At 48.2% G+C, this 27,827-nt stretch overlaps 1 protein-coding gene and 1 pseudogene across 1 annotated transcript; both read right to left on the bottom strand.

Annotated features, from left to right (window-relative positions):
- Positions 1-8,496: 8,496 nt before the first annotated feature.
- LOC143986865 (uncharacterized) lies at positions 8,497-15,013 on the bottom strand (annotated as a pseudogene).
- A 37-nt stretch (positions 15,014-15,050) lies between these two features.
- Positions 15,051-17,228, bottom strand: LOC143989511 (oocyte zinc finger protein XlCOF7.2-like). The gene is made up of 2 exons (XM_077489649.1): positions 15,299-17,228; positions 15,051-15,212 (listed from the first exon to the last, which is right to left on the bottom strand). The coding sequence occupies exons 1-2, from the start codon at positions 15,401-15,403 to the stop codon at positions 15,093-15,095; spliced, it is 225 nt and encodes a 74-aa protein (XP_077345775.1). The 5' UTR covers positions 15,404-17,228; the 3' UTR covers positions 15,051-15,092.
- Between the last annotated feature and the right edge of the window lie 10,599 nt (positions 17,229-27,827).

Genomic DNA, 27,827 nt, shown 5'->3' with positions numbered 1-27,827 from the left:
GGTGAACCTTCCCAGGAGTGGCCGGCCGCCCAAAATTACCCCAAGAGCGCAGCGACGACTCATCCAAGAGGTCACAAAAGACCCCACAACAACGTCCAAGGAACTGCAGGCCTCACTTGCCTCAGTTAAGGTCAGCGTTCATGCCTCCACCATCAGGAAAAGACTGGGCAAAAATGGCCTGCATGGCAGAGTTCCAAGGAGAAAACCACTGCTGAGCAAAAAGAACATCAAAGCTCGTCTCAATTTCTCCACAACACATCTTGATGATCCCCAAGACTTTTGGGACAACATTCTGTGGACCGATGAGACAAAAGTGGAACTCTTTGGAAGGTGTGTGTCCAAGTATATCTGGCGTAGAAGGAACACTGCATTTCATAAAAAGAACATTATACCAACAGTAAAATATGGTGGTGGTAGTGTGATGGTCTGGGGCTGTTTTGCTGCTTCAGGACCTGGAAGACTTGCTGTGATAAAAGGAACTATGAATTCTGCTGTCTACCAAGAGATCCTGAAGGAGAATGTCCGACCATCTGTTCGTGTACTCAAGCTGAAACAAACTTGGGTTCTGCAGCAGGACAATGATCCTAAACACACCAGCAAATCCACCACCGAATGGCTGAAGAAAAACAAAATGAAGACTTTGGAGTGGCCTAGCCAAAGTCCTGACCTGAATCCTATTGAGATGTTGTGGTATGACCTTAAAAAGGCCGTTCATGCTCAAAAACCCTCTAATGTAACTAAATTAGGACAATTCTGCAAAGATGAGTGGGCCAAAATTCCTCCAGGACGCTGTAAAAGCCTCATTGCACGTTATCGCAAACGCTTGGTTGCAGTTGTTGCTGCTAAGGGTGGCCCAACCAGTTATTAGGTTTAGGGAGCAATCACTTTTTCACACAGGGCCATGATGGTTTGGATTTTTTTTCACCTTTAATAATAAACACCTTCATTTACAAATTGCATTTTGTGTTTACTTGTGTTGTCCTTGACTATTGTTTAAATTGGTTTGATGTTCCGAAACACTTAAGTGTGACAAACATGCAAAGGAACAGGAAATGAGGAAGGGGGCAAACACTTTTTCACACCACTGTAGACAGGGGAGAAGATCCAGCCATACCTCAAGCAGGAAATCTCACAGAAGTCGCTCAAGATCCCCTTCACGCCACCGAAGGCATAGCCATTCACGGCATAGCCACTCACACCATAGCCAGTCAGGACGCAGGAAATCTCCCTCGCACCATCAGAGTCACCATGCCCGTCCTGCAGAAAATGCTTGCTGGGTATGCGGTGCCCCGGCTTTGTCAGACAAGCTTGCTTGTCGCTCCTGCTTCAGTGAGGCCACTAGAGAAAAGGAGGCAGATGCTAGAATGGCCACGGATCTCATTAGGGAATCTATTCGGGAGACATTACTGGGATCAGCCATGCCAGCGGTGGATAGAGCAGTTCCTAGCACATCCTCTGCAGAGCCTCGTCTCACCCCGGCATCAGAATCCTCCTCTGAGGATTTAGAGTCAAGATTTGTCAGCCGGCTTTGATTTTTCCCTTGTGGAACCTTTTGCAAAATCCGTTAAGGAGGCAATTGGCTGGCAGGAGGAAGCGACTAATCCCCCTAAAGTACGGAAATATTTTCCAAACTTAAAAAGGGATCCAGAGACATTTCCTTTTATCGAGGAACTTGAGGATCTCATCTGGGACGAATGGGAGAGATCAGATAAGAGAGCTAGCCTCTCCAATAGACTGGCAAAAATGTATCCCTTAAAGGAAGCGAAAGTGAGGCCCCTAGTGAATGCCCCCATCGTTGACTCTTCATTAATGCGCCTTGCCCGTCATGTAACCTTACCGATCAAGGATGCGGTATCTTTCCGGGATGTTTTAGATCGAAAGATGGATCTGGAATTAAAAAAAGCTTATTCCACAGCTGGAGGGGCCTGTAGACCAGCGATTACTACGGCGGCAGTGGCCAGAGCCATCTCAGGATGGGCATCCGGAGTGGAGAAGGACCTTAAGGACGGCGTCGAGATGGAGAAAATAATATCTTCCCTGCAGGAGATCAGACTCGCAGGAGATTTCGTGGCAGAGGCCTCGGTAGATGTTATTAGATCTTCTGCTAGGTCAATGCTGGCTTCGGTGACAGCTAGAAGAGCTCTATGGCTGAAACCATGGATAGCGGACGCAGCCTCCAAAACGAATTGGTGCAGGATTCCATACGACGGTTCAAACCTGTTTGGTGCCAAGCTAGATTCAGCCATCTCCAAAGTTTCCGGAGGGAAATCAGGTCTGATCCCTTCCGATAGAAGACCTAGGGCTCAGAGAGGTCCAGCCTTCAAACGTAATTTGCCAGACAAATACCGAGAATCCAGATCCTACCGTCCAGGTAGGGAGTTTAGAAGGGATTGGAGGAGCACAAAACCCTCATTTCTCAAATTGCAGAAATCCAAGGCTACCCCGGCTAGGGATCAGCCAAAGTCATTTTGAAGATCCGCCTACCCACCCGGCCCAGGTGGGCACCAGGCTGAAAAGCTTTTTCAAAATTTGGGCAAGACACATAAAAGACTTATGGACACTCTCCACAATAAAATTGGGTCACAATGGAAGTTCAGGAACAATTTTCCACCAAACTACTTCCGCTCAACCAGGCTTCCGTCTTCACTGTCCAAGAGGAGCCTGTTAGTAAAATATATAACAGAGCTGAGACAAAAGGGTGCAATCCTAGAAGTGCCATCACACCAAAAAGGGAAGGGATTCTATTCCCCTCTTTTTTTAATGAAAAAGAAGACAGGCGACTTGAGACCCGTGCTGGACCTCAAGAGACTCAACAGAGGCATCCAAGTGGAGTCCTTCAAAATGGAAAGTTTACCGTCTATTCTCCTAGCGATAAATCTAAACGACTGGATGCTTTCTATAGATTTGTCAGATGCTTATCTTCACATGCCAGTTCACCCGTTTTTTCAAAAGTTTCTGTGTTTTGCCATAAAACAGCACCACTTCCAATTTCAATGTCTTCCGTTCGGCATTTCCTCGGCTCCCAGGACATTCACCAAAGTTCTGTTGCCACTAGTAGCTTTCCTCAGGGAAAAGGGATTGCGAGTCCATCACTATCTGGACGATATCCTGCTGTTGGCAGAAGATCAAGAATCTCTGATTCTTCACCGGGAGATTCTCCTTGCGACCCTTCAGAAATTTGGGTGGATAATCAACTGGAAGAAGAGCAGTCTGCAACCTACACAGAGAATGAACTTCCTGGGGGCAGACCTGGACACCAGATTAAACAGGATACAGCTTCCGCAAGAGAAAGTCAAACCTCTAGTGTGGAAAATGCAGAGACTATTGTCAACAAATCAGTTGCCAGCCAGAGCCTGCCTAAGTGTACTGGGGTCCATGTCAGCAACTATACCCATGATACAGTGGTCACAGTGGCACATGAGACTTCTCCAGAACTCATTTCTCAGGCAGTGGGATGGAGTATCGATGCGTCAAATCATCTTTGTCTCCAGTTCGGTAAAGCAGACGATATGGTGGTGGACACACCGCAGCAATCTCGAGAGATACAGACCAATAGTCCCTCCGGATCCAGAAGTAGTAACTTCGGACGCCTGCCAGACGGGTTGGGGAGCCCATTTTCAGGATCAGGCAGCCCAGGGGCAGTGGCTTTTTCAGGCATTAGGCCTAGTCTCCAACATTCTGGAGCTCAGAGCGGCTTTCCAAGCTTTGAAAGCCTTCGCGCCACTACTGAGAGGCAAGAATGTAGTTATCCGCATGGACAACAAGGTGGCAGTGGCCTACATTCAGAAGCAGGGAGGTACCCGGAGTGTCACTTTAATGGAGGAAGTTCGACCCATTTTAGAGTGGGCTCAGATTCACCTTTCAAGCCTAAGAGCAGTATATGTTCCAGCAGCGCAAAACATGCTAGCCGACTGCCTAAGTCGAGAGGTTCTTTCCAACAACGAGTGGTCCCTAAATCCTCGAACCTTCACTCTTTTGACGGATCTTTGGGGAATGCCAGAGATAGATCTAGCGGCTACCCCAGCGAATACCAAATGCCTCAGGTTCCTATCGAGAGGGTCATTCCCATCAGCGGAAGGGGTGGACTGTCTGACTCACCCATGGAACTTCAAGCTGGGATACATTTTTCCTCCAGTTCCATTAATCGCAAGATTTCTGTCCAGGCTCCGGAGATCCTCAGTGACGGTGATCGCAATCATCCCACTATGGCCACGGAGGCCATGGTTCACGACTCTTCTGCAACTCAGCCTTCAACCTCCTATTCCCCTGCGGATATCTCCGGATCTTCTATCCCAAGGTCAGTTCCTGCATCCAGCTCCAGAGAGGTTGCACCTGATGGCCTGGAGATTGAGAGGGCTAGGCTGAGAGCCCAGGGATGCTCTCAAGAGGTCATATCAACTCTAATGCAGGCCAGGAAAATCACGACCAATTCCATTTATTCTAGAATTTGGGAAAGATTCTGCTCCATGGCCCAACAAAAAGGATGGAACAGCGTTTCTCCAGAACCCGCTCACATCCTGGAATTTCTCCAATCAGGGGTCAACAAGGGTCTGAGTCTAAGTACCCTCAAGGTTCAGGTGTCTGCCCTATCAACCAAAACGGATACAAAATGGGCCTTTCATCCTCTAGTTGTCCAGTTCTTGAGAGCTTATCTGAAAATCAAACCCCCCAGGAGGCCGATTTTTCCGTCATGGGATTTATCAGTAGTTCTTCACGCCCTGTCTTCACCTCCGTTTATTCCATCTGAGAAGATCTCTCTATGGGACTTAACTTTAAAGCTGACTTTCCTGATTGCAATCACATCAGCAAAGAGGGTATCAGAAATACAAGCATTAATGATCTCGGAACCACATTTAGTTCTTTTTCCTGACAGAGTGGTTCTAAGGCCCTCGGAGCAGTTTATACCCAAAGTGGCCACTCCATTTCACTACAACCAGGATATCGTTCTTCCATCCTTCTCTAACGATCAGGGAGATCCACACCCTCTGGATGTAAGGTCAACCATCATCAATTACCTATCTACTACTGCCTCATTCAGAAGGAAAGATTCTCTCTTAGTCATCCCTCATGGATCCAAGCGAGGTCAAGCAGCTTCTTCACGCACCATCGCTTCCTGGCTGGTTAGGATCATTAAGAAGGCATATTCCTCCCAGCAACTAGCAATTCCTGAAGGCATCAGGGCTCATTCTACAAGGGCAGTGGCTACCTCCTGGGCAGCATATTGCAGAGTGTCTCCAGAGACAATATGCAGAGCAGCATCCTGGTCCTCCAGGCATACCTTCATTTCCCATTACAAAGTGGATTCAGCTCACTTGTCCATGACTGACTTCGGCAGATCTATCATTAGAGCAAATTCTTCCGCATTATAAGGAATTAAAGTTTATTTTTTACTTGCACCCACCCGACTGGCAAGTTATTTCCCAGTGTGTGCTGCCATGAAGGCGTCAGGAAAACGGAAAATTGTATACTCACCTTCCGTAATTTTCCTTTCCTGACGCATCTTCATGGCAGCACACGGTTCCCTCCCTGTCTCTTTGTGATGATATATACGGAGAATGCAGCAGGAGGTCTCCCCTTCAAATTTATAGCTAATCCAATCCTGTCAGGTTGTGGGGGCGGAGCCACAACCCAGTGTGTGCTGCCATGAAGATGCGTCAGGAAAGGAAAATTACGGAAGGTGAGTATACAATTTTCCGTTTTTATGGGTGGAACTCCGCTTTAAAGACTCCAGATCCTCCCCCCAAAAAAATACCTGTCACAAGGGATGTTTACATTCCTTGTGACAGCAATAAAAGTGATCAAAAAATAAAAACTTTTTTTTACACTGTCCCTTTAAAAGAAAATAAATAAGAAGAAAAAAATAAAAATGAAAACGCCTTACTCCATAGAAGTCAATGGAAATGAAGAGCATTCATTGACTTCTAGATCCCAACTGTCCCTGATTTCGAGGGACTGTCCCTCTGTCCCTCCTTATTTTAGTCTGATCTATATAGTTGTATATAAAATGCACTTTTTATCTTTCAAAAAGTGTTTCCCAGTGCTAAACCTTTCATCTGATTTCTAAATTGCTGCATTTGTACATTTTAAAAGCCAACATAAAGGAATAGTAGTGGTGAAAAATAAGCCCTTGTGGATTTAATTAACCTTTTTTTTTTTTGGTAAAATTCTCCTTTAAGGTGGTGTGGCAGGAGGCGTGTCCTATGCCTACATACATTTGGTAGTAGGTGTCCCTCATTCCCATCTCAAAATGTTGGCAGGTACAGGTTTATTATATCACTTTATTAAAACACTTCATCCATGTCTTTGGTGATCTCTGATCTCCTTATGAACTGTTTCTTACATGATGAAGATCAGCCATGGAGTATATCTGAGGTGTATATCAGGGTGTGCTTCTTCCCCACATGAGAGCTGTGATGTCCAGCAACATTCATATAGAAGACATTTCCCGCACTCAAGGCACTAATACACCTCACTAAGGGCTAGTTTACACTTGGTTCAAAACAAGGCTTCGGAAACGCATTGTTAAAGCTCTCAGAACACCAGTCAAAGCTTCTGCCACTAAATAAAATGGTTAGCTTACAGGCCTTTTTACACCTGCTTTTGCTTGGTGCTTCGATGAGGCTTCGGTGGGGCTTCGATGAGGCTTTGATGAGGCTTCGATGAGGTTTCGATGGGGCTTCCATGAGGTTTTGGTGGGGCTTCCATGAGGCTTTGTTGGGGTTTTCGAAGAGGCTTCGGTGTGGCTTCCATGAGGCTTTGGTGGGGCTTCAATAAGGCTTCGATGAGGCTTTGGTGGGGCTTCCATGAGGGTTCCAGTGGGGCTTCCATGAGGCTTTGGTGGGGCTTCGGTGAGGTTTCAGTGGGGCTTCCATGAGGCTTTGGTGGGGCTTCAGTGACGTTTCAGTGGGGCTTCAATGAGGCTTTGGTGGTGCTTCCGTGAGGCTTTGGTGGGGCTTCCATGAGGCTTTGGTGGGGCTTCGGTGACGTTTCAGTGGGGCTTAAATGAGGCTTTGGTGGGGCTTCAATGAGGCTTTGGTGGGGCTTCAGTGGGCCTTTGGTGAGGTTTCGATGGGGCTTTGATGAGGCTTCGGTGATGCTTCCATGAGGCTTTGGTGAGGTTTCGATGGGGCTTCCATGAGGCTTTGGTGGGGCATCCATGAGGCTTCGGTGGGGGCTTCCGTGAGGCTTCGGTGGGGCTTCCGTGAGGCTTCCATGAGGCTTCGGTGGGGCTTCCATAAGGCTTTGGTGGGGCTTCCATGAGGTTTCGGTGGTGCTTCAATGAGGTTTCAGTGGGGCTTTAATGGGGCTTTGGTGAGGTTTCGATGGGGCTTTGATGAGGCTTCGGTGGGGCTTCGATGAGGCTTTGGTGATGCTTCCATAAGGCTTCAGTGAGGTTTCGATGGGGCTTCCATGAGGCTTCGTGGGGCTTTCATGAGGCTTTGGTGGGGCATCCATGAGGCTTCGGTGGGGCTTCCATGAGGCTTCGGTGGGGCTTCCATGTGGCTTTGGTGGGGCTTCCATGTGGCTTCGGTAGGGCTTCCATGTGGCTTCGGTGGGGCTTTGGCGGGGTTTCAAGTGAGCTTTGCCATAGACTTCTATGTAGGCTTTGAAGATGCTTTGAAGCACTACTGAAGCTACATAGGGTATATTTTTTTTTAAGCAAAGCAAAAGCCAAAATAAACAGTACTGTAAGCTAACCATTTTATTTAACAGAGAACTTTAACAAAGCCTTAGCAAGTGTAAATGAATCCTAGAGAAACTTTTTTATTTTCACAAATGTAGGTCTTTTTTTTTTTTTTTGCAAAACATAAAACCCCCAGTGGTGATTAAATACCACCAAAAGAAAGCTTTGTCACAAAAAAATGATACAAATGTTGTCTGGGTACAGGGTTGCATGACCGCGCAATTGTCATATTGTTTTCTAGTACGGTGACAATATTCTAAAGTGTGTAGACAACCATTGTTTCATTTCTATATGTATTTTTAATGACGTTAACCATTAATAAAACATTTTCTATTATAAATATTCTGTATACTCCTCTATTACATAATACTATGTGCTTTTAAAGTCCATCTAGGGGAATCTTCTCTCTTTAGCTACTTGATGGAGCTAATTCCTATGATACTTAGTGCCGGTTAAAGGCTAAAATGGGGTCTTCGCTGTTTTAGATCAAATGGTTGGTTTAATATAGCTGGTTTCATTATGTCCTTTATTGTGACAAGCATTGGCCCAGCCGTGCCGAATTCTGGTCATATTTTCATTAACACAGTGATTTCTTATGATCGTCAGCTCCATCTTGGGGCAATAAAGTGCTACTGTATATTATTGACAGTAGATGAAGCCAATGATCATAGGAAAGCACTGTATAAAATAAAATGTGACCAATGCTTGCCACGGGTGGGCGAATGTTGGTCACAGTCATTCGACAATTGTTTTTATTAAAATAGACCTCTAAGTGTTTGTGGAAGCTTACACCACAGAATGTACTCAGCCAATGAAAGGTAATGACTCCATTTTTATTTTTCTACTGCTATCAATGGTACAACACAGTACAACACTTCATCCATGTCTTTGGTGATCTCTGATCTCCTTATCAACTGTTTGTTACATGATGAAGATCAGCCATGGAGTATATCTGAGGTGTATATCAGGGTGTGCTTCTTCCCCACATGAGAGCTGTGATGTCCAACAACATTCATATAGAAGACATTTCCCACACTCAAGGCACTAATACACCTCGAGGGTTGTGTGGGATCCCTGATGTACAGGAAGACAGGACTTCAGTGAGGAACGATTCCACAGAAGTCTGTGTTTAAAGATCAGACTTCTGTGAAAAACATTTCCCGCACTCAGGACAGGAATGCGGCTTTTCCCCATGTGAGTTCTCTGATGTGTGACAAGTACTGATTTTTTTATAAAACATTTCCCGCACTCAGGACACGAATTCGGCTTCTCACCTGTGTGCAATTTTTGATGTCTGTGAAGTTTGGACTTATCTGAAAAACCATTTCCCGCACTCAGAAAAGGAAAGTGGCTTCTCTCCCATGTGCAGTCTGTGATGGTTGTATAGATGCGATATCTGTGAAAAACATTTCCAGCACTCAAGACAGGAATATGGCTTTTCCCCCGTGTGAGATCTCTGATGTGGGACAAGTGCTGATTTTTGTATAAAACATTTCCTGCACTCAGGACACGGATACGGCTTCTCACCTGTGTGCAATTTTTGATGTCTGTTAAGACTGGACTTCATTGAAAAACATTTCCCGCACTCAGAACAAGACAGTGGCTTCTCAGATTTTTTATGCCTATTAAGATGGAATTTAGAACGCAAACACTTCCCGCACTCAGTAAACTAAAAGCTCTTCTCTGTTGGAAGGGCGGCACCGTCCCTCACAGTCTGAGGTTCCTCAGGATAAGAGGAATACGATGGTCCATCTACACTGTGTGGTGCCGGATGGACATTTGAGGTAGTCGGGTTTTCTCCTGGACTATACTGTGTGATGTCCTCATCTTCTACTTTACAGTCTGGAGACAAAGTGAGACAATCCTCTGAGGTTTTCCTCATCTCCCGTCCATCTACTAAAATAGAAATAAAAAGATTATTACTAGACATGAGCTGATTGGTTCCCCTAAACCAGGACTCCGCCCACATCAGGCAGCTTTGTCTCTGAGGATCTTACAATTCCCCCCTCAAGGTAACTAGTAAATGGGTCCTCTGATCTCCTACCAGATCATTTCTTTATTCATGGACCTTAGTCAGAGAGTGAGGAAACAACGAGAACTGTCTTTTATAGGAGTGACAGTGATGAGGGGATTATAGGACGAGTGTCCCCTCCCCCTCTATCACTCATTGCCATCTTCCCAACACAAGAAGTCCTGCACTTCCTTATTTAGTCCATGATTTAGTCATGACTAACAGCGGGGCTGAGCCCCACCAGAGGTCAGAGAGTGAGGATGGGGGGAAAACAACCAAGATGAAGACTGGACTGATCCTGAAGACCCCCATCATTGGGTTATTGACTCCTTCGACAATATCATTTTTAGGTTAATGTGGAAGTCCAGTCAAAAATGAAAAATTTCTATGAATAATATGTAAAACATCTTTATCTTTGACATTATTCATTTTCTGTATAGCCAATTGGCAAGCTTAGAAAGTCTAATCAAAGTCAGACAACCACCTTCTTCCAGTTCTTCAGGGACAACCTCACTTCCTCATTTCTGAATTTTGCATGGGGGCCTCTCACTTCCTGAAAACGTTGTCCTTCTTTTCTACACAGGCATGACTACTGTTCATCCTAACTGGCCCTGTCTTGCCCAGCCCTACCCCGCACCCATCCCTCCTCTCCTTTTTAGACAGACATGCCTAGACCTACCCAGCCCCATCCCTCCTCTCCTTTTTAGACAGACATGCCTAGATCTACCCAGCCCCATCCCTCCTCTCCTTTTTAGACAGACATGCCTAGACCTACCCAGCCCAGCCCCGCCCCCATCCCTCCTCTCCTTTTTAGACAGACATGCCTAGACCTGCCCAGTCCCACCCCATCCCCCTTCACAAATTTCCTCCTGTCTTCATTGCCTTGTTTTGGCCAGCAGTTTCTCCTGAGAGAGAGGGGGGAGGCTTTGGAAGTATGTTCTGTTTGTTAGAAACTGTAATATAGATTACAATGCAACATGCGCAGATTTTCTACCACATGGTTGTTTCTGTATGGCACTGTGATGGGCACTGTGTGAATGGTGTGGCAAATGCCCAGATGTGGAAGCTACATGTGAGTAATGAGTTTAAGGCTTGATGCACATCTATGTATGTTGCGTTTGAGCATTTCTGCTGTGATTTTTGCAGTGCTTGCTGTCTTTTTGGACACACGTTTTTGTTGCAGTATTTTTTTTTTTGTTTGTTTTTTTACACACTGTATATAGCTAGTTGCTAAGGAGGGGGCTGGGAAGCCGACCACTACGTCCTTAACAACCGATGAGTCATCAGCTGTCAGCTGGCTTCCCGCTCAATGTAAAAAAAAAAAAAAAAAATTGTGGAAAAATAAAAACAGCGTGGGGTCCCCCCCAGGTCCATAACAGGCCCTTGGGTCTAGTATGGATTCGGAGGGGACCCCCAAACACCAACATTTTTATAAAATTGGCATGGGGGCCTCCCCAAAATCCATGCCAGGCCCTTATCCGAGCATGCTGCCCGGCAGGTCAGGAAAAAGAGGGGACGAGGGAGCGCCCCTCCCCTCCTGAACCATACCAGGCCGCATGCCCTCAACATGGGTGCTTTGGGGCAGGGTAGGGGGGCTCTGCGCCCCCATCCCAAAGCACCTTGCCCCCACATTGATGGGGACAAGGGCTTCTTCCCGACAACCCTTGCCCGGTGGTTGTAGGGGGTCGGTGGGCGGGGGGCTTATCTGAATCTGGAAGCCCCCCTTTAACAAGGGGGCCCCGAGAGCCAGGCTTCCCCCTATGTGAATGAGTATGGGGTGCATTGTACCCCTACCCATTCACTTGAAAAAAAAAGTAGTGTAGTGTTAAAAAAATTCAGTAGACAGTTTTTGACAAGTCTTTTTTTGCTCCACTTCTTCCTCCGGTCTTCCTCCATCTTCTCCCGCATCTTCATCCTCTGGTCTTCTCCTTCTCCGCCTCCTTCTTTCACACTTCTTCTGGCTTCTTTGTCTGGTGTTCTTCTTCCTCTGCTGCCGCTCCAGCCGACGACCCTCCTCCAGGAAGCCACCCCCCCCTTGTGACGTCACATCACCCAGTGACCATGCCCCATGCCTATATAAGTCGTTGCGCAACTCGCAGACGGCATTACAGCGGGAGAGAGTGTCGTGTTCACACCGGAAGAAGAGAAGAGGGATCAAGATGACGGAGAAGACCGGGCCACCGTTAGCAAAAGAGCAGAAGATAGCGGAGGAGCCCAGAAGAAGAAACGGACATCGGGAGAAGAACCGGAGACCTAGAGAAGAGGCCAGAGAGCAGGGGAAGAACCGGACACTGGGAGAAGAGGCCGAAGAGAGCGGAGAAGTCAGAAGAAGACCCCCGGAGCTGCCTAATAAATTACTTTAAAAACCTGTGTAGTGTGTTTTTTATTGACACTATTTTTACCTCAGGTGAATGGGTAGGGGTACGATGTACCCCATACTCATTCACATAGGGTGGGGGCCAAGATCTGGGGCCCCCCCTTCTTAAAGGGGGCTCCTGTATTCCGATAAGCCCCCCGCCCGCTGACCCCGACAACCCTGGCCATTGGTTGTCGGGAAGAGGCCCTTGTCCTCATGAACATGGGGACAAGGTGCTTTGGGGTAGGGGGGCCGCAGAGTGCTCCCCTTCCCCAAAGCACCCACCCCCCCCATGTTGAGGGCATGCGGCCTGGTACAGTTCAGGAGGGGAGGGGTGGCCCGGCAGAAGAACCGAAGAGGGGGACAAGACCCCCGAAGTCGGAAAAAGAGGGCGGCGGTGGGGAAGAAAGCCATGCTCCTCCGCTAGTAAAAGAGCTACAAGAAGATAGCGGAGGAGTCCGGCGAGAAGACCCCCGAAGACAGAAGACCCCCGGAGCTGTGCAATAAACTATTTTATCTTGTGTGTTGTTTTTTTTGTACTTTATTTTACAGGTGAATGGGTAGGGGTACATTGTACCCCATACTCATTCACATAGGGTGGGAGGCCGGTATCCGAGGGCCCCCTTATTAAAGGGAGCTCCCGGATTCAGATAAGCCCCCCGCCCGCAGACCCTGACAACCAAACGGCCAGGGTTGTCGGGAAGAGGCCCTTGTCCTCATCAACATGGGGACAAGGTGCTTTCGGGTGTGGGGCCGCACGGCCCCCCCTTCCCCAAGGCACCCCCCATGTTGAGGGCACGCGGCCTGGTACGGCTCAGGAGGGGGGGGCGCTCGCTCGTCCCCCCTTTCCTGGCCGGCCGGGTAGCGTGCTCGGACAAGGGTCTGATGTGGACCTGGGGGGACCCCCACTCCGATTTTTTACGGCGTTGGGGTTCCCCTTTAAGTCCATACCAGGTGGCGGGGGCCAGCGACGTCTCCTTCGCGGGCCCCGCCTACCTGGAGACCCGCTCAAAATGAGCGGACTTTTCTCTGGGCGGGAAAAGTCCGCTCATTTCAAAAGTACGGCGGACTGGCACACACACGGCCGGATTGTCCGCCGAAATGCGAGTCCGGCGGGAAGATTGGAGTGCAAAACTACTTTCTAAGTCCGCTGTACTTTCGGGTCAAAAAAGTATGCCGGAGGCTACACACGGGGGGGGATTGTCCGGCGGATTTCAGTTTGTCGGACTTTTCCACCCGCTTGTTTGATCGTGTGTACGCGGCATTAGGGTGGACTTCCACTTTAAAGGTTCCAAATGTATCAACATATTAGCACATTATTATCAACAAGTATACAGACATTTCCCTCCACCCGGCACAGACCGCAAACAGAGAAAGTGACCCTTGGGAGAATTGTTCTGTTGGAGGTCTCGGGGATGAGGTAGAAGGTTCAAAGCACATGCATCAGATGCTTAGAACAAGTCATGTCTATGGTGAAAAACAACATTTTTCTGCCAGCTGAACCCCAGAATCTCCATAAATACAGTCTAGATACATAAATTGTGTCTGCAGCACAGAGAAGGAAAATTTTCCGAGAGAAATACAGGAATACAGGACGGGGAACACAGCTCAGGTGTCACGTACCTAGTAGGCGAGCCCGGAATGCAGGAAGCGGCCCCTCGTAGCCCCTGGCTAAAGAACCCCTGGAGGTGGTAACAGAAGCTCAACAGTTCAGGGGGCACAAGTGCCTGGCGGGTAGATGCTGGTCCGGATGGGCAGCAGGACACCAACAGCGAGCAGATGAAGCTGAAGACAGGAGACTGGTGTAGGCAGGCACAAGTGGTGGACTGGCTGGCAGACGGACGTCAGCGGGTACAGCAGTCACAGGATATCCAACCAGGAAGGTAGGAACAGCAGAGTCGGGTACAGGCCGGGTCAGCAGGTAGCGGTCAACGTGGTACAAGAGGGATGAGGCAGAGGCGTAGTCAGACAAGCAGGAGGTCGTAGGCAGGCAGCAACGGATCAGGGTCAAGGTCAAGCCGGGTAACAGGAACTAAGGTAGCAGATACAGGTATAGGGTAGTAGGATCTCCGAACGCGCTGTAGACTGGTCAGCACGAGTGGAAGGGAGCAAGTGCCTTAAGAAGACTGTAGGGCGCCAAACGGTCGCACGACGAGTCAGCGTGCGCGAGTGGACGTGGGCCCGTTCATGCCCCCACGTGCACGCGTGCGTTCGTTCAAGGCGACGCAAGTGCGTCCGATCGCTCTAGCGCGCGTTAACGGAGCACGACGGGTCCTTGAGAACAAACTTCTGTGGGTAAGTCTCTCGTGCGCAAACGAGACGCCAGGACGATCGTGACATCAGGAAAGTGATCAGGGGATTACAGGCTGATATCACCCAGTCCCCGCCCTACTCTGGACCAATCAGTGAGCAGTATGGGTGGAGGAATGTATTTAGTGTTAATGACCCACCTGTGCTGATCTCTGTAGGAGTGTCCTCCTCTGTAAATGTCCCCGTTATTCCATCCTCCTCCATAGACTGCTGATCACCCCTCAAATACATCTCTTCTTCTTATACTGTGAAATCACCAAACAGAATCCACATATTGTCTCCACAAGTCCTTGTTCTAGATACTCCATCCCACCAACCTTGTAATGGTGAGGGATGGTGTGACTTTCCTGTGTGGAATCCCAGGAATACGGAGGATGGACACATCTCTCTGGTGGGTTTCTGTAATTAGGTGGTTCCATCATGATGTCTTTATAGATATCCTTATGTCCTTCAAAAAGCTCCTTCATTACACCATACTCCTCATCCTCCTCTTTAACAATCCCAAGGTTTCCACTCTAAATATATATTAAAGAATGAATTGAAACAAAGTTACTGTGTATAAATCATAACCTTCAGTGATTGTTTCTCATCTACCTGATGATGGTGAGGGATGGTGTGACCTTCCTGTGAGGAATACAGAAGACGGGGACATCTCTCTGGTGGGTTCCCATTACTGGATCCATCTGTAGGAAACACACACACTGACTGAATACATTGTTTCTATGTGTTTATCAGATGAAGGGCGGCTGATTGTCCATCATGACGTCCTTGTAGAGATCCTTGTGTCCTTCTAAATACTCCCACTCCTCCATGGAGAAATAGACAGTGACATCCTGACACCTTATAGGAACCTGACACACACAATGATACAGTCACCATCCAGACACATCCCTTGTCTGTTACTGGATAATGTCCCAGAATTCCCGGCACCGCTCACCTCTCCTGTCAGCAGCTCCATCATCTTCTTGGTGACTTCTAGAATCTTCTGCATGTTGTGTCTCTCAGATTTTAGGGAGTCACATGGAGGCACTGTGATGGTCATATCATCACCTGAGTTCTGAAGAGGAAATCTCTGTATTAAGGAGCCAATAGAAATATTATGTTAGCATTCCAGAATCCTCCTCACCTCTCCGGTCAGCAGGTAGATGATCTCCAGGGTGAGGTTTAGTATCTTCTCAGTCATGTGACTCCGGTCCTCCTCCATCCTCATTGGTGCCGTCATTTGAGCTATATAGTTCTCCTTGTAGACGGATAACTTTGGGAAATGAAAGTAAGAATTATTTGGATGGTATTGGTCACACAATAATAGGATGTGAATGTGAGGGGGGGTGGTAATAGGAGGGTCGCTGTACATTTAAGAACTACTTTTATTCTGGACTGTTTAGCATTTGCTACATTTTTGTGGTCCCGGCCTATTGGCCTGCTAGATTGGAAATTTCCTTTTCTCTGTTGGGCTTGCTTGGTTTTTAAACTGGTTTTGATTAGCTTCAGATCTGCAGACAAGGATTGATAAATGCGATCCTTCCTTTAACTTGTTTGCTCTGAGGCATGGGCCGTGAGGTCAATGTAGGCTCCTAATTTTTGGTTAAGAGCTACTGCCCCCATGGGAACGCATTTCATTTGGACTGATTAATGTTTGCTACATTTTCATGAACCCATATCTCCCCTGGATCAGAAATGCTCTTTTTCTTTGTTGGGTTTGTGTTGTTTTTTAATTGGATTTGATTAGCTTTAGATCTGCAGACAAGGAATGATAAATATGATCCTTCCTGTGACTTGTCCACTCTGAGGCAGTGCTGAGAGGTCAATGTAGGGCCTTCATGATGTCCAGGAAGGGGAACTTGCTGAATTTTGGCCGGAGTTGTCAGTTAATCAGGATAATTACTAGAAGCTGTAGGGCTCAAAAGTTTGGCAGCCTGCTGACTGATAGTGACGTAACCCCAACAGTTATTACCTTTGGTTTCACTCGATCCTCCCTTTTAGATTGTTAGCTAGAAGTAGCAGGGCCCTCTAATTCATCCTGTATTGAATTGTATTGCGACTATACGGTCTGCCCTCAAGTTGTAAAACGATGCGCAAATTGTTGGTGCTATATAAATCCTGAATAATAATAATAATTATGTCACTGTCACTCTCTGCAGTAACAGAAGGAATTGGATTGGATAGCAGGAAGAAGCTGCAGATGGGGAGTAACAAACTGTGGAGGAGGAGTCTGTTCTCTTCCCTCCAATGGCAGCCCAGTGTGGGTAGGAGGAAGACAGCAGGAGGACGGGTTAGTTCTCTTGGTTGCCAAGTATACTGTAGTATCCAGGACATTGTACAGAGTGGCAGTAGGCACCTGGGGCTCTGAAATCCAGGCACTGTCAGAGCCTGTGTCATGGGAAGGTATTGGACTGCCTCCCCCAGATGCAGAGCACTGACCCCTGGGCAGCTATTAAGCAATGCTATGCAAACAGATCTCCTAAAAATGAGTGCCCACAAAGGGGTGAAGGACTGCCCTTCTTCATTCTACTTGGCATCTTGGAAAAAAATTTGAGATGATAAGTGAGATGGTAAGAAGGTGATGGTTGCCTTCCTTGCCTGGCGGGCGTTCTGTAAGGAGTTCAGAAAAGTAATTGCAGGTGAGAGGACCATCATAGACCAAGACCCCCCTCCATACCTTAGAGTTAAACTTCCTTTCTTCTAATTTTAAACACGTGGCCATTTACTGATGGTCTTTTGTATAAAATGGTGAATGGCTCATGGTTTGAGAACAAATAATATGGCCAGCTGAAAAAAACAAGGATAGCTGAAAAGGAAAAAAAAGGCATCAGAGAGCGAAACATTTAGAGATGAAAAAGAAATATACATTGGCAAAAAAAAAAAAAAAAAAAAATGAAAAAGTGTTGCTTTTTTTAAATAGAAGTCTGAGGGAAATAAAGAAATTATTGCCCGCACATACACATACGAATATGTGTATACACACACACACATATATACAAACACAGGGTTTTTTTTTTTTTTTTTTTATGTGCCATAAACTCTGAAGTGCCCTGAAGCAAACAGCAGGGGGCATTGAAAGAAAGCTCACCTATCCCAGCAAGCAGAGGGAAGAACGATCCAGAGCCAGGCAAAGGAGGCTCTGGCTGACCAAACCCCCAGGGCTGTTTGAGCCCCTCCAATTATCCCTCTATCTATAGATCTACCCTGTGACTCTGTCCCTCATTATTAACAATAGTGATGGACGAACTTCCGACGGGACGTTTCGCGAACGCGAAACGCGAACGGACACAAACGTTCGCGAAAACGACCGTTCGCCGCGGGCTCCATTGACTTCAATGGGAGGCGAATTTCGCAAACCTTTAGGTCGAATTTGCGGCCACGGGGTAATTATTAGGGGGTAGCACGTAGTCCCACCACCTGGACAATAGCATAATACATGTATGAGGTGAATTTGGGATCGATAACTACAAGCATTTTTTTTTTATTTGGGAAATTGTTCTGACAATTCAGGACTATGGAGCTAATGAAGGCAATGGAGGAGAGGGAAGGTCAGGGACCAGGGTAGGCAAACAAGAGGGTGCAGGAGATACAGAGCACTGACAGCAGCACCGTAATACAGAGCACTGACATCAGCACCGTGACATACAGCGCTGACAGCAGCTCCGTGACATACAGCGCTGACAGCAGCTCCGTGACATACAGCGCTGACAGCAGCTCCGTGACATACAGCGCTGACAGCAGCACCGTGACATACAGCGCTGACAGCAGCTCCGTGACATACAGCGCTGACAGCAGCTCCGTGACATACAGCGCTGACAGCAGCTCCGTGACATACAGCGCTGACAGCAGCTCCGTGACATACAGCGCTGACAGCAGCTCCGTGACATACAGCGCTGACAGCAGCTCCGTGACATACAGCGCTGACAGCAGCTCCGTGACATACAGCGCTGACAGCAGCTCCGTGACATACAGCGCTGACAGCAGCACCGTAAGCAGCCCCAGGAGGAAGTCAGCACAGCACAGGGATGGTGTGATCCCCTCATAATAAGAACCCCCAGGAGGAAGTCAGCACAGCACAGGGATGGTGGGAGCCCCTCATAATAAGAACCCCCAGGAGGAAGTCAGCACAGCACAGGGATGGTGGGAACCCCTCATAATAAGCAGCCCCAGTAGAAATATGACACCGCTCAACCTCTTCAAAGAGGAGGGTAGGGGCATATAGTACGGTGTGCTTTTTTGGGTCAGGGAAGTGAGCCAAATGAATTAAGAAGGTCTGTGTGCTTGATTCCAAAAATTGTTTATAGACATATACATGGTCTACTGATCACATGTGTTGAATTCCTCCGAGATCCATGCCTCATTCATTTTTAGAAATGTGAGGTAGTTAACACTGTCGTGAGCTAGGCGAGTACGCTTATCGGTCACAATCCCCCCTGCTGCGCTGAACGTCCTTTCGGACAGGACACTGGATGAGGGGCAAGCCAACAGTTCGATTGCAAATTGGGCAAGCTCTGGCCAGAGGTCAAGCCTGCCCACCCAGTAGTCTAGGGGTTCATCACTCCTCAGAGCGTCCACATCGGCCGTTAACCCAATGTAGTCGGACACCTGACGGTCTAGGCGTTCCCTGATGCTGGATCCGGATGACACCTGTCGATGGGTCGGCTGAAAGAATGACCTCATATCCGAAGTCACCAACACATCTTCAAACCGGCCTCTTCTTGCAGGCGCTGTTGGATTGGTACCCGCAAATCCTTCTCTGGGAGTGGGAATTGCTCCTCTGCCAGCGCACGCAAAAGCAGAATGCAGCATTTCTCGAAGCAAGGCCTGGAAGTGCTGCATTCTGACAGCCCTCTGCGACGGCGGTAACATTTCCGCCATTTTGTGTTTGTACCGGGGATCTAAGTACGTTGCCACCCAGTACTGGTCCTTGACCCTCATGCTTTTTATACGGGGGTCCCTATTAAAACACTGGAGCATGAAGGCCCCCATTTGCACTCAAGCGGAAGGTATGTGGTGGTGGTGGTGTTGTTGGTGGTAGTGTCTTTGGGGGTGCACATAGCAGAGAGTGAAGAAGAGGGTGCAGATCGAGAGGATGAGGAGGGTGCAGAAGAATAAGGCTGAGTGAGCCACTCAACCAAGTCTGGTGCGTCCTTTAAAGTAATTGAACGCACCTTCTGCAACTTCCCACTTTGGCTCAAGGCTGTTGCTCCTGCCCTACCCCTACCACCCCTGCGGAAGGGCCTGCCTCTTCCTCTGCCTGTCATTTTTTAAATCACCCTGTGACAAAACTCTTAGTCCCTATACCGCTGAAGGACTGCTGCAGTATAGGGCAGCGGTCAGCAGTAGTGCACGTCAACCCTATGTATTGTGGACCGATAGCGGTCCTTACAGAACAGCAGACTGTACTGCACTCAGGCCTATGTACCGTAGCACCCTATACCAAGTTACCAGTCCTTATAAAAACTTTTGTGGACCAAGCAGGTTGTGTGTTAGTGTTTAGCAGACTGTGCGTCAGTCCCTATACCGCTGAAGGACTGCTGCAGTATAGGGCAGCGGTCAGCAGTAGTGCACGTCAACCCTATGTATTGTGGACCGATAGCAGTCCTTACAGAACAGCAGACTGTACTGCACTCAGGCCTATGTACCGTAGCACCCTATACCAAGTTACCAGTCCTTATAAAAACTTTTGTGGACCAAGCAGGTTGTGTGTTAGTGTTTAGCAGACTGTGCGTCAGTCCCTATACCGCTGAAGGACTGCTGCAGTATAGGGCAGCGGTCAGCAGTAGTGCACGTCAACCCTATGTATTGTGGACCGATAGCGGTCCTTACAGAACAGCAGACTGTAACGCACTCAGGCCTATGTACCGTAGCACCCTATACCAAGTTACCAGTCCTTATAAGAACTTTTGTGGACCAAGCAGGTTGTGTATTAGTGTTTAGCAGACTGTGCGTCAGTCCCTATACCGCTGAAGGACTGCTGCAGTATAGGGCAGCGGTCAGCAGTAGTGCACGTCAACCCTATGTATTGTGGACCGATAGCGGTCCTTACAGAACAGCAGACTGTAACGCACTCAGGCCTATGTACCGTAGCACCCTATACCAAGTTACCAGTCCTTATAAGAACTTTTGTGGACCAAGCAGGTTGTGTATTAGTGTTTAGCAGACTGTGCGTCAGTCCCTATACCGCTGAAGGACTGCTGCAGTATAGGGCAGCGGTCAGCAGTAGTGCACGGCAACCCTATGTATTGTGGACCGATAGCAGTCCTTACAGAACAGCAGACTGTACTGCACTCAGGCCTATGTACCGTAGCACCCTATACCAAGTTACCAGTCCTTATAAAAACTTTTGTGGACCAAGCAGGTTGTGTGTTAGTGTTTAGCAGACTGTGCGTCAGTCCCTATACCGCTGAAGGACTGCTGCAGTATAGGGCAGCGGTCAGCAGTAGTGCACGTCAACCCTATGTATTGTGGACCGATAGCGGTCCTTACAGAACAGCAGACTGTAACGCACTCAGGCCTATGTACCGTAGCACCCTATACCAAGTTACCAGTCCTTATAAGAACTTTTGTGGACCAAGCAGGTTGTGTATTAGTGTTTAGCAGACTGTGCGTCAGTCCCTATACCGCTGAAGGACTGCTGCAGTATAGGGCAGCGGTCAGCAGTAGTGCACGGCAACCCTATGTATTGTGGACCGATAGCGGTCCTTACAGAACAGCAGACTGTACCGCACCCAAGCCTATGTACCGTAGCACCCTAGACAGACCAAGTTACCAGTCCTGATAAAGAGCTTTGTGGAACAAGTGAGTTGTGAATGATTAGCAGACTGCAGCAGAAGGGCAGCAGTCAAGTATAATATTCTTTCTATATTTGGAAGAAAGAATATTATACGTGTACAAGCCTATTACCGTACCACTGATACCAGTCCTGAAAAGAACCTTTGTGGAACTAATAGTAACAGCAAGTCTTTAAAATTATCCTCACTGCCTGACACACTGCTTCCTGCCTGTCCCTATACAAATTGGCAAAAAAGAGTAGGCTGGAACGATTAGCTGGAATAGCTCTTTTGTGGACCTGATAGTAACAGCTAATGATGATGATGATGATGATGATGAAGAAAGACTAATCTGGCTGAGCTGTCCCTAAAATAGCAGCATACAGCGCTCTGTCCCTTTATCTAAACTGACAAAAGAAACTCAGGCTGCTGACCTAACACCTATACCAGTCCTGAAAAGAACTTTTGTGTACCAAATAGCTAGCGTTTTCTCTGTCCCTACTCCACACAGGATCCTTTCCCTACAGTGACAGAAGAAAGAATGTAAAATGGCCACCGGATCGGGTGTATTTATAGGTTAGGGGGAATGTCCAAGTGTCCATGAGCTGTCATGTCTCAATTGGTTGTCCTGTAACACATGATAAACGTGTCACGAAAGGTTAAAGTTCTTGTATACATTAAACACGTAAGTCCGCCGGGGCGAACGACGGAAAAAGGCGTTCGAACCCGCGGACGGCGAAAGTCGGAAATTCGCCGCGAAACGACCGCCAGGCGAAACGTTCGTCCATCACTAATTAACAAGAGGGTAGCTTTTCCCAAAAGAAAAATGGTGGCCGCCAGCCAGTGTGCATGTGCATGTGCAGACCGATGCAGCCCGATGATGTCATCAAGCGTGCCTCCAGCACAGAATCCAAAGACATGCTGGTAGGTTAATTGGATCATGTATGAATGCGAGTTAGGGACCTTAGCGTGTAAGCACCTAAAATTAATAAAACAAGCAAAAAGGGCAAACATAATTAAAAAAAAAAAAAAGAGCCAGAAGAAGGCACAGAAAAGGAAAAGATCAAGGTAAAAAAAAGGGGAACTATATAGGCAGATAAAAAAGAAAAACCAAAAGGGATAGGCAGCCCTGTGAGATACAAGGGACTTAAGGAGTGAAATTAATGAACTAGCTGGCCCCCCCAAGCCTCAGCCCGCAGACACTTACTTACTGGCAGATTTCATTCCTAAATTGAAAACACTGCAGGACCCCATCAAGACCCACAGAAGGGGTTCCCAGGCTGTTTAGCGCAATTCAGTGGCCCGAGTGCTGGGACTTCACACTGGGAGAGGCTGAACCCAGCCGGAAGCTGCACAGAGGCAAAGGTGGGGAGTTAGTACTGCTTACTCATCACTGGTGCGTGGCGGTATGAGGGGAAAAAGAAGAATGGGGTGGGGCCTGTAATTTATGCTATTCACTGGTCCTGAGGGAGCAGAAGAGAGGCGGAGCCTATCACTAGTATGGTGGCACCAGGTAAGGGCACTATGCTCCATACTCCTGACCCCTGCACTCCACCATTGTGTTGGCTGCATATTGTAATGGCTATCCATTGGGTGCCTGTGTATAATAATTGCCCTTTGTAGGTCATGTATGGTCAGGATGGTCATTGTCTTGTCTATTTTCAGTGCTGTTTGTTTAGAGCAGGGATCCTCAAACTACGGCCCTCCAGCTGTTGTGAAACTACACATCCCATGAGGCATTGCAAAACTCTGACATTCACAGACATGACTAGGCATGATGGGAATTGTAGTTCCAGAACAACTGGAGGGCCATAGTTTGAAGACCCATGGTTTAGAGGACCATATCACTAGAATTTATCTCCAAAATGAAGAAACACTGCACAGCGCTAATCACAGACAGTGAGAAAGGATGAGCTCAGGCGTGTTCGCATGCCCCCACGTGCAGAGTCTGGCAGGAAGTTGGCACAGCGGTGCACTAATCACAGGCAGTGAGACATTGCCCGATCTCTGTAGCCGTGCGGCACATCGGGGCAATCTCTCACTGCCTGTGATTAGCGCAGCGCTGCGCCGACTTCCTGGCAGACTCTGCATGTGGAGCAATGCGAACACGCTTGAGCTCATCCCTAATCCTTTGCATGCTCCACGTGCAGAGCCCGCCAGGAAGTCGGTGCATCGCTGCGCTAATCACAGTGAGAGATTGCCCCAATGTGCGGCTGCAGAGATCGGGCAATGTCTCACTGCCTGTGATTAGCGCAGCGCTGCGCCGACTTCCTGGCGGGCTTTGCTCATCCCTAATCCTTGGCAGTGAGACATTTCCCGATCTCTGCAACTGCGGACCGGTGGGAAATGTCTCACTGCCTATGATAAGCTGCGTTTAGTGTCAGCTTTCTGGCGGACTTTCGAACATGCCCAAGCAGAGCACACCTCTACTGGGTGTAAATAGAAAATAAGCTCTTATTATTACCTCCTCTGCTGCCAGTTTCAGCAATGTCTCCTCTCTACTTCCTCCCGACTCACCTCTCACCCGGAACTTCCTATTTATGATGTTCAATCTCGGTATAAGTGAGATCAGATGAACTGCAGCCCAGAGAAACGTCTTATAGCGTGAACACGGCCTTGTGCTGTGTGTGTATGTACTGTTTATCCTTATAGATGGGTCATCTTCACTCCCACCAAGGGGGATAGAAATACACACCTTCCAATTCTGAACTTCAGAATGATAAACACCGAAGGAGTAAAAAGACCTGCGGCACGCTACGTCGTGGTAAATTGTGTTCAAGCGCCTAGCAGTGGGAGGAGCTTAAGTCATGTGGTTAAGCAAAACCCATGCTTCCTTGTACCTATAAAATATGCTTTGATTGCTTTGGCTGAGCCTAACTTAAAGAACTTCATTAAAATAATCAGAGACAGCATAGCAGAGGTATGGACGTGTAGCGACCACAACCCTTGCTGGGCAGCCTTGACTTGTTGGGCTTACCAGTTACCTTCTCTTGGCCTGCTCTTCCATGTCTAGGGGTTCCCAGGGTTGATACCCAACGACTTGAACACTGACACAGATGAAGTCCTTTAACAAAGGTTTTATTTTGCAGTAGTAACATCCAATAACACAGTCTCTCATGGGAACAGAGGGCACGGGTGAAGAACTCAGGCACCTTAACTGCAGATCTAGCAAAGTCTCTAATTCCACCCAGAGAGTAGCCACTCGCAGATGGGTACTTCAAGGCTCAACAGATCTCTAGCCAGAGATTATGTCATTCAGCACGTTGACTCAAAGCTTGACGCAATCCTATGAACGTGTACAAGTTGTAACTAAGGGTGAACAGGAACCTTTTCCTCAGTACCTAAAAAACATTTCCGCCTCCTCAATGGTACTGGAAAAGCGTGAATTTGTCAATGTCCTTCCCAACTCGGTAACCAGGCACTTCCCAGGATGCCATTTGCCGGCACTTCCACGAGCTGTGATGCCTCTCCAAGCCGAGAGCACACCCGGACACCTTGAATCCTCCCTCAGTTACTGCGCCTCGGACCAGCCGGGTCCGAGTCTCGGGAACAGAGGGATCCCTACCCCAGACCAGACAGGTCTATCAGGGGCCTCCAACAGGAACATGTTGCGGGGTGTCGAACACCCCGTAACCGGGACCCCTCACAGGGCTACCCCGGTCCTGGAACCAGAACAGACCACACGGGTCCTGCAAACTCCTCTTGCTGAACACGTGACCCACATCTCTTAAGTACCCCTTCTCAGACTCCTCAGCGGGCCCCAGCACTCCCACTGATTGGTTCCGAGAAGGCTGATACCCAAACATCCAACCAGGCCTGGTTCTGGCCTGTCATGCGCACCTCACCGTTCACATGACCAGGCAGAACTTCCAAACACAGCCTGGCCAGACTGGTGTTAAGGCCAACCTATGTAATCAACCCTCAGAACCCCTACTGTTCTGAGGCAAAAAACTAAATTTACACGCGTATGACATTTTTTCCAAAATGTCATCCGCTACAGACATAATACAGAAGATAGTCAGAGACTGCAGACATGCTCCAAGAGACTGTCAGAGACTGCAGACATGATACATGAGACATGATACAGGAGATGGTCAGAGACAGCAGACATGCTCCAAGAGATGGCCAAACTATAGATATGCTTCAAGAGATAGTCAGAGACTGCAAACATGCTCCAAGAGAATGCAGACATGTTCCAAGAGATGGTCAGAGACTGCAGACATGCTCCAAGAGAATGCAGACATGTTCCAAGAGATGGTCAGAGACTGCAGACATGCTCCAAGAGAATGCAGACATGTTCCAAGAGATGGTCAGAGACTGCAGACATGCTCCAAAAGACTTTGGAGACTGCAGGCATGCGCCAACAGATTGTCAGAGTCTGCAGACATGATACAAGAGGTGGTCAGACACTGCAGACATGATACAGACATGCTCAGAGACTGCAGACATGATACAAGAAATCAATGCAGAAAGACTATGAACATGCTGCAGGGGTTGTTGGGGACTGGGGACATGCTTCAGAAATCATAGACTGGAGACATAGTACATGATAGATTACAGATAAGTATCTGCAGGGGACCAATGAGTCACACAAAGTGGCAATGGGCTCCATGTGGCCCCTGGGCACTAAGCACTGCATTGTATAGTTGGAGATAAGTGCACATGCTTTTTCCAAAACCCCAAGAACTAGCTCTCTTCTCCAGCTCTAGCACATTGCCAGGATGCTTGCTATGAGAAATGAAATACAATCTATTGCTGAGATCGGGGACGTGCAAGAGCCAGTCTTCACTAAGGTGACCACATTTCCAAACTGCCATTCAGGGACACCCTGGGGAATGCAGTCTCAGGATTGACAGGGAATTTGGAATTTGGAAACTTTCTGTGAGTCCATCTGAATGCCTTCCACAGAGATGATCAGGTCCAGAAACTGGATACTCTGATGTTCAAACACACATTTCTCTGGCTTCGCATACAGGCCATGACAACGGAGTCTGGTTAACACCTTTTTAACGTACTCGCGGTGCTCGGGCAGAGAGGGAGAAAAGATCAGGATGTCATCAAGATAAATAATAACGAACAGATCAAGATAGTCCCTGAAGATGTCGTTCACAAAGTGCTGGAACGTAGCAGGTGCGTTGCACAAACCAAAGGGCATGACCAGGTACTCGAAGTGCCCGAACCGGGTGCGGAAGGCAGTCTTCCACTCGTCGCCACTCCGGATGCGGACTAAGTTGTAGGCCCCACGGAGATCCAGTTTAGTAAATACTGCCGCTGTCCCCAGTCTCTGGAACAGTTCGAGTACCAGAGGTAGAGGGTACCGATTCTTGATAGTTATTTAATTAAGTTCCCGATAATCAACACAGGGGCGCAGCGAGTGGTCTTTCTTTTCCACGAAGAAGATTCCGGCTCCCGCAGGGGAGGTAGAAGGTCGGATAAATTCCCTCTCCAGGTTCTCGTCAATATACATCTTCAATGTCCCCAAATCCAGCTCTGTTGGGGGAAGATCCGTCTGAAGGGGATTTTGGCTCCTGGAAGGAGCTCGATCGGGCAATCGTAAGGCCTATGTGGAGGGAGAGTTTCTGCACCTTTCTTGTTGAAGACGTCCAGGAACTCATGGTAAACTTTAGGAACAGGTTGGTGAATTTCCTTGTCAGCTTCCAGGCATAACAAAGATGGAGAAACATTGGTAGTCCTTATCAGGCAATGCCGATTACATGACCAGGGTAGTCTAAAGGCCCCCACTATTACCTGTTGCCCATATACTCCAACCTCCACCCCCCATGTTATACCATAAGTAAGAGACCACACCTTGCTTTGGAGTAAAATGGCCACAACAGCCTTTATTACAAACCTCAAAAATACTCCAACCAAAAATATATAAATATATATCTCCATAAATATATATATATAACCAAGAGAATGTACAATATAAAATATACTTGTAAACATAAACATATAACCAATAACACACATCTGGTAATGAAATAGCATCTAGCTAACATGCCCGGTCTGGTGATCTCTGACGGTGACCCATAACTTTACCAACCAACAAGTCACTGCGGTACCCACTTCCCACTTCTCCAGGCCTCGAGCTGTGACCGCTCTGAGACAACCTCCGCAGTGACAACCATACCGGTATTCCCTCCAACGTTCAGGAATACACCAGAGGGACCCATCTTAGCAATGGGCCCCCCACCCCATATCAGATGACTTCTGATTTTTACCGCCAACCGTCAAAGACCACCAGACACACACCGCCACAGCCCACAAGGGTGACTACCTTACCCTTGCGGGCCACCCCACACCCGCAACGCCCTTCGGATGCCCTCCTGCAGACCCAAGGACCACAAATCAATCCCCACATCAGACAGATGCACCCCATCCCGCCTAAGGTACATGCCCACATTGCACTCCAATTCCCGGTGGCGAACCACAATCCCGCCCTGACTGGTCACAAAACGCCCAATAACCTTATTGACCCGAATGCGGGTCTTCTGGATGCTCGACACCGAACGAGCCCACCGCCACGCCGTCCGCGCCACGATGTCCGACCACACCAGTACCGTACCCGGAAAGCGGGAACGCAGCCGCAGAAAATCAGACTTGATATCCGCCAGCAAGTCCCGGATCTTCACGACCCCCAGGTCATTCCCCCCCGCGTGAATCACCAACACCGCCGGGGGACCCCCCCGAGACACATGTCTCTCAATC

This window comes from Lithobates pipiens, unplaced genomic scaffold (assembly GCF_037356315.1).
Source record: "Lithobates pipiens isolate NorthernLeopardFrog02 unplaced genomic scaffold, aLitPip1_a1.2 Scaffold_18, whole genome shotgun sequence".
Taxonomy (NCBI): domain Eukaryota; kingdom Metazoa; phylum Chordata; class Amphibia; order Anura; family Ranidae; genus Lithobates; species Lithobates pipiens.
The sequence above is the reverse complement of the archived record's forward strand: the minus strand, read 5'-3'. Positions and strand labels throughout refer to the sequence as shown.